General features: G+C 46.8%; 1 protein-coding gene across 1 annotated transcript in view; it reads right to left on the bottom strand.

Moving 5' to 3' along the window:
* The window catches only part of LOC118600038, a 21,393-nt gene extending 17,042 nt beyond the window's left edge, over nt 1–4,351 (bottom strand). The window contains exon 1 of the mRNA XM_036216623.1: nt 4,161–4,351. Within this exon, the coding sequence (XP_036072516.1) occupies nt 4,161–4,351 (191 nt within the window). The remainder of the gene's footprint in view (nt 1–4,160) is intronic.
* Nucleotides 4,352–6,841: the final 2,490 nt, after the last annotated feature.

Genomic DNA, 6,841 nt, shown 5'->3' with positions numbered 1-6,841 from the left:
TATTTAATTTTAATTCTCAAGACCTAAAAAATATTCGCCGAATTTTTTTAAACATAAAAATAACTTTCCGTGGCTGGGAGTCGAACTCACTACCTATGCAGTGGGAGGCAGTGTTGTTGTCAGTTGAGCTAATGTCTGACGCAAGTCCTGGACGGAGGACAAGTCCAAATTGTTCTCCGGTGTTTGACATTCCTTGATTCCTGTTGTTAAGGGTTTAAAATAAGGAAAAGAAAACTGTATTTTTTAATAGCGAGTCCCTGGAAAAACTAACTATTTAAAATATCGCTGAAATAAAAATGAATTGGGAAACTGCAGTCAATCGACTCGTGTCCTCCAAATCCTCTACCGACGTAAATAACATTTCCTCTGGATTAATCAGTCTCCTGTCTACATGATCCTCTATGAATGAACATGTCATTTTGGTTTCTGAGTGGTGAAAACGTGACGTCTCTAATGTGAATGTTCTCTAAATGTTCATGAGGAACTCATATTTGATCATCTTTCACTTTAAAAAGGGGCGGAGACCGCAGAGAACTCTAAGTTTCCTGAAGAAAACCTGCTACCGACCAGGTTTCGTTCACAGACTCAGTTACCATAGTGATTGATTCTGAGTTCAGCTTAACCCGCTTCTTGGAACGGGCTTGGTTTCACCCACTTTCCCGGGTTTGAGTTATCCCTCTTTCTGAAACCGAAAACTCAGAGTTTTGCCGAATTTGGAGTTCACGAACTCAGAGTTCCAACAAAACCTGCTTCTTGAAACGGGCCCCTGGCTTCACACTTTGTAGTTTCAGACTTAAAAAGAGACTTGTTAGGACATTGTTCTCCAAATACAGTGTTAGCCAGGGAGCGTTTTCCAGATCCAGTTTTTCCAACCACAACAATTCTCATTTCAGCAAAATCTTGAAGAGAAATTCAGTTCAAAGACAGTGATTTATGTTTTTTTGACAATGAACAAAAACCACTCCAAAAAGAATTGTCAATAAAACATTTTTGTGTTCGTTTCATCATATTTTGTTATTTTATGTCATTTAAAAAAAATGTGTATTGTAAAAAAACAGTTTTTGTTCTAAAAATTTGCATTTTCCTCTTTTGTTAAAAACAAACTATTTCATCTTAAGAAAAGATAAATTAAGGTCTACTCACCCTCCATGGATGGTCCTTCTTCCATCTTTATTTGTTGTTTATTTAGATTTCACGTCACTTCTTATAGAAAACACAAGGAAACACAAAGGAAACATCTAAATAATGTTTCATATCTTTTCTAAAATGAAAATTTGTTTAAAGTTGAATCAACATTTACATTAAATACATAATATTTTATGATGAGAAGCTATTATTTGAGTTTCTAGTCTTAGTGGTCTAATGTGAAAGAAGAGAGTAAGCCATGCCTGCTTATGTATACATAAAAGAAAAAAGAAAAAAAAAACTCTCACCCTCCGCAGGTGGTTTTCTCCTCTAAACTCAGGTCTTCTACCAGAGGCCTGGGAGCTTGAGGGTCCTACACAGTATCTTAGCTGTTCCTAACACTGCGCTTTTCTGGACTGAGATGTCTGAGGTTTTTCCAGGAATCTGGAAAAAGGAAAATGAAAATGTAATCAATGATGTGAAATAATCTTTAAATTATAAATAAATAAGTTATCTTTGAAATAAAAAACTTAATACAAGGTGTACTTTAACTTACCTCTAATTGCAAGCAAGTTTATCTTCACACAGAAGATTTTAGGATTTATTAAACATTTTTGCATTATTTGAACATTTAAATGTGTTTATGCTTTATACTTATGAACTACTAAAGATACAGATCATCAATGATTTTACAAAAATAAAAAATAAAAAACACTTTTAAGTGAACTGTTCTTATTGTAGCAGGATAGATTGCTGCAGGTGTGTCTGGGAGGGTAATTGCAGCCCCTGGCCTCTAGGGACACTATAAAAAGATGAAGCGGCCCATTTGCCGTCATGGGCATCTTCTGGTCTCTGGGACCGCCCACTTCCTGGAGCGCACTTCCGCTTAGCCTCACAGGTAAGGTAGCGGTGGCAGGCTGCCTTGGGAAGCTCCGGGCTCGCACTTCTTTAAGCCATTAGCCTTTTTAATCATATTCATTTAATGTCTTCCACTGTCAGGGACTTTCTGTGCTCCCAGTAATGTGGGATCAGCTGCTGTTTTCTTAAATCTGAATTTCTGGACGACTTCACCATCGCTTGTTCTTAACTACGCTGTGTACGTCGAGGATTCTGCTGGGGTGGCTCTCCCTGCAACGTCCGTCGGAGGTGCAGGAGGAAGACATACCAGGGCACTCCCGGACTCTGCCCCCCACTGGAGAACACGAGCGGTTCTCATCTCCAGACTTTTAACGAAATACCCTTTTAGCTTTGTGCTTTTAAGGTTGTGATTTTAACTATTGAATGAGCACTGTGTTTTGTTTTGTTTTTATTTGGTGAAGTGGAGCTGCACGAGCCGATCAGCTCAGCTCCCACTTCTTAAAGTGTTCTGTTTTTTATTTTTATTTCTTTTTGTGTGTGGATTTTAATTATTTGTTTTTCCCCCTGCCCTCAGTGCTGAGGACCCAGTCTTGTGCCCAGGTGGAGGTTTCCCTAGTTTGGAGTGTCGTGACCTGGTGAAAGGATTCACGTGTGAGTGTGCCATATCACGTGTTTGGGGTGAATTACATTTTAGTTGTTTTGTTTTGGGGGCCTCCACCTTGCGTAGCGAACGGGCCGCAGCTAAACGGATCTTTCCCCTTTTTAGTTTGTGTGAATGTTTTATTGAAATTTCTTGTTTTTAATTGATTTTTAGAACTTTTGTAATAAAATTATATTTTGAACTCTGAGCCACGCCTCCTGCCTTTGTGTGCAATCGATCTACCCATCCTTTTTCCCATTTACCACAATTGGCGTTGCTGGCAGGATTGCACACTTAGACGCAGAGGCGTGTGTATTTTATTTATATTTATTTTTGTAATGAACTTGCTCTCGTGTGTTGCAGAGACACAGGCCTAACAGTGAAGTCGTATTGTTTTAATAAATCTTTATTTATTTTTTTAATTTGTTAAAAGCAGCAGCTGTTTCCACTTGGAAGTGAGGAAGGTGACTCTGGCAAAGTAACTTGGTGCCAAATAAGCCAGGAGAGTGTTGATTTTTTTCCCCCTTTCCTCCTGTTCTAAGTAATGGAAGACCAACTTAAAGAGTTGAAAGATCTGGTTTCACGGTTGCAAGCAGAAAATGAGAGGCTGCGGCTGCAATCAGCTGCAGTTCCCGGCCCGAGTGATGAACCTGCCACTTTGGCTGGGCCTTCAACCAATCCCCCAGTAATTGAAAGACTTTTGTATGTCCCTCGAGACAGAAAATGTCCCATGTTTAGGGGACGTACTGGGATTGGGCTTGCAGAATGGCTTTAGGAGGTGCAGGCATGCATGAGGGCTCGCCATTTAGGCTTAGCTGACCAGGCGTTTTTCCTGTTTGATCACTTGGAAGGAGAGGCACGCAACGAAATTAAATATCGCCCTAGTTGTGAACGTTAGGGACCCAGCGAGGGTCATTGAAGTGCTGCAAGAATTATACGGCTGTACTGACTCATATGTTGCATTGCAGGAGGCATTTTTTTCTCGTCGGCAGCTAGAAGGAGAGACGCTGCTGGAGTTCTCCCTGGCTTTAATGGCCCTAATGGCTTCGGTTAAGGGAGCTGCACCGAGCGGTGTACCAAATGCAGAGAGTCTGCTGCGCGATCAGTTTGTGGAGCATGTGTTTGATGGTACCCTACGCAGAGAGCTGAAGCAGTTTGTGCGCCGGCAGCCCACCGCTACATTGCTTGAGGTAAGAAGTGAGGCAATCAGGTGGGAGCGGGAAGGTCTGCCAGGAGGGGTACGTAGTCGTAGTTACTCCGTACTTTCAGTTCCAGGGTTCCAGTGTGGTGTTCAGGATAGGTTCCAAGCAGTCTCCCAAACATCAGAACTAACTGAGATAAAGGAAATGTTAAGGCTCCAGCAAGAACAGATCCTGCAGATGTCTCGTGACCTCTCGCTACTGCAGAATTCCAATCGCAGTAGCCGTCCCACCCGTCGTGGCCCCCTTATTTGTAGACGCTGCCAACAGCCTGGCCATTTTGCCCAGGATTGTGATGGGGTCAGGATAGCTCCGTTAGCCGGCCCGGTCCCGCCTACCCGACGGCATTGCCAAAGCGACAACCCAGCACGGTCGGAAAACTAGTGCCCGCCGAGCTGCAGAGCCACAGCTTGGAGGGGGCAGTTTCTGGCTCCAGGGCTGACACGGATGGGCTTTTGGCCTCCTGTCCCCATTTGGATGTGTTCATGGGGGGTTGTTCAGTCCCATGTTTAGTGGATACTGGGTCCATGGTATCCACTATCACAGAAAGCTTTTTCAAAGAGCATTTTGAGCCCTGGGGACAAGAACAGCTTTGTGCCTGTCATTGGCTGCAATTGAGGGCAGCTAACGGGTTAGCTATCCCATATCTCGGCTATTTGGAGTTAGAAGTGGGACTTTGTGGAAAGTTATTGCCACACTGTGGGGTTCTGGTCGTTAAGGACCCCCCTGGAGGAGGACCTCTGCAGGTCCCCGGTGTCCTGGGGATGAACATTATCCGCCGCTGCTACCAAGAGCTCTTTGCCCAACATGGGGGTGCTCTTTTCGGACAACCTGAGGTGTCCACAGCTCCATGTGTGATTGTGGGTGGGCTGCAGAAGTGCCACAGAGCGGAAGTGCAGGAGACCCCCAGTGTTTTTAAAGTAAGAACTCGTGGTCGGAAAGCTTGTTGGATTCCTGGTGGTGTCTTGGCTGTTGTTGCTGCAACCTGTTCAGAGCAATGCTCAGGCTCTGCAATGTTGTTCGAGCCAGGTAGCTCTGAACTTCCTGCAGGCCTCCTAGCACCCCCTTCGCTGGTGAGAGTAGACCGGGGGACCGCCTACATTCCCTTTATCAACGTTGGGTCCACCACTGTGAGGCTCCACCCACGTACCCTAGTGGGCACGCTGGCCCCAGCTGGGGTTGTAAGTTTACCCAAGGAGGTGACTGAGGTCCCATCAGGGGCAGCTTGGGTGGCTGCTCAGGCAGCATCTGCCGTGCCCCAGACCCAGCTGGAGTCAATAGATCTCTCTCCACTTCCTACTGAAGAACAGGTGAAAGTCCAGGCCCTCCTAGAAAAATATTCAAATGTCTTTTCAGTTCATGATGGTGACTTGGGCTGCACAAGTTTGATCACTCATGAGATCCCTCTGGTTGATGATGCTCCTGTCCGGCAGAGGTACAGGCGCATTCCTCCGTCGGATTATGAGACAGCAAAGGAGCATATTAACAACCTGCTTCAATCTCAGGTGATTCGTGAGAGCAGCAGCCCCTTTGTGTCCCCAATTGTATTGATCCGCAAGAAAGACCGTAGTCTCCGCCTTTGTGTAGACTATAGACAGCTGAATAGCAGGACTAGGAAGGATGCTTTTCCACTCCCTCGTATTGAGGAATCTCTGGATTCCCTGTCAGGGGCTCGCTGGTTTTCCACTTTGGATTTGGCCAGTGGTTACCATCAGGTTGCGGTTGCAGAAGCAGACCGTCCTAAGACCGCTTTCTGCACACCGTTCGGTCTTTTTGAGTTGAATCGCATGCCCTTCGGCCTTTGTAACGCCCCCAGCACCTTTCAGCGGCTGATGCAGCGAATGTTTGGGGAGCAACAAGGCCAGTCCTTGCTGTTGTACCTGGATGACATCGTCGTCTTCTCCTCCACGGTCGACCAGCATTTGGAGCGACTAGAGCTGGTGCTCCAGAAGCTACAACAGGAGGGGCTAAAGGTTAAGCTCACTAAATGTGCTTTTTTTCAGCGGCAGGTGCAATACTTGGGGCATGTGATTTCTGACAAAGGAGTCTCAACAGACCCAGGTAAAGTGGAGGCAGTGGCTAACTGGCAGCCACCTGCCACAGTGTTCAAGCTGCGGTCGTTCATCGGCTTTGCCAGCTATTACAGGCGTTTTGTGGAGGGGTTTGCCAAGCTGGCCGCACCTCTGCACCGGTTGGTGGCGGAGCTGGAGGGCACCAAAGTCAGAAAAAGGTCAGAACGTGGTGTGAAGAATCACTGGACTAAAGAGTGCCAGCACAGCTTTGAGGCGTTGAAGGCTAAGCTGACTACGGCACCTGTCTTGGCATATGCTGACTTTTCTCGCCCTTTCATTTTAGAGGTCGATGCCAGCAATGGGGGCCTCGGAGCAGTCCTTTCACAGGAGCACGAGGGAAAGGTGCGTCCCATAGCCTACGCTAGTCGAGGCTTGCGGCCCACCGAGAGAAACCCCGTCAACTACAGCTCCATGAGGCTGGAGTTTTTGGCACTGAAATGGGCGGTAGCTGAGAAATTCAGAGAATACCTGCTGGGGCAGAAATGTGTCGTCTACACGGACAATAACCCCCTCAGCTATGTGTCCACAGCCAAGCTTGGTGCCATGGAACAACGGTGGGCAGCCCAATTGGCAGCTTTTGACCTTGAGATAAGGTACCGTTCTGGGCGCAGCAACCGAAATGCAGATGCTTTGTCACGGCAGGAGTTTCCAGACTTGCACTGCTTCGACAGTGGTACCGGCTAGTCGAGCAAGGCGGGATCCTGTATAGGCGAGTCCCTCGTGATGATGGGGGAGAGGCAGTGCTGCAGCTCCTGCTTCCTGGTTCATTGAAGGAAGACGTGTTGACAGCCGTCCATCAGCAGCATGGCCATCAGGGGGTAGACAGGACCCTTGACTTGCTGCGTCAACGCTGCTATTGGCCTGGGATGTCATTCCAGGTGGCAGACTGGTGCAGTCGGTGCGAGCGGTGCCAGGTAGCCAAGGTCACGCGTCCTCCAGCCCGTGCC

The sequence above is a fragment of the Oryzias melastigma genome, linkage group LG18, assembly GCF_002922805.2.
Source record: "Oryzias melastigma strain HK-1 linkage group LG18, ASM292280v2, whole genome shotgun sequence".
In the NCBI taxonomy this organism is placed as follows: Eukaryota; Metazoa; Chordata; class Actinopteri; order Beloniformes; family Adrianichthyidae; genus Oryzias; species Oryzias melastigma.
The sequence above is the reverse complement of the archived record's forward strand: the minus strand, read 5'-3'. Positions and strand labels throughout refer to the sequence as shown.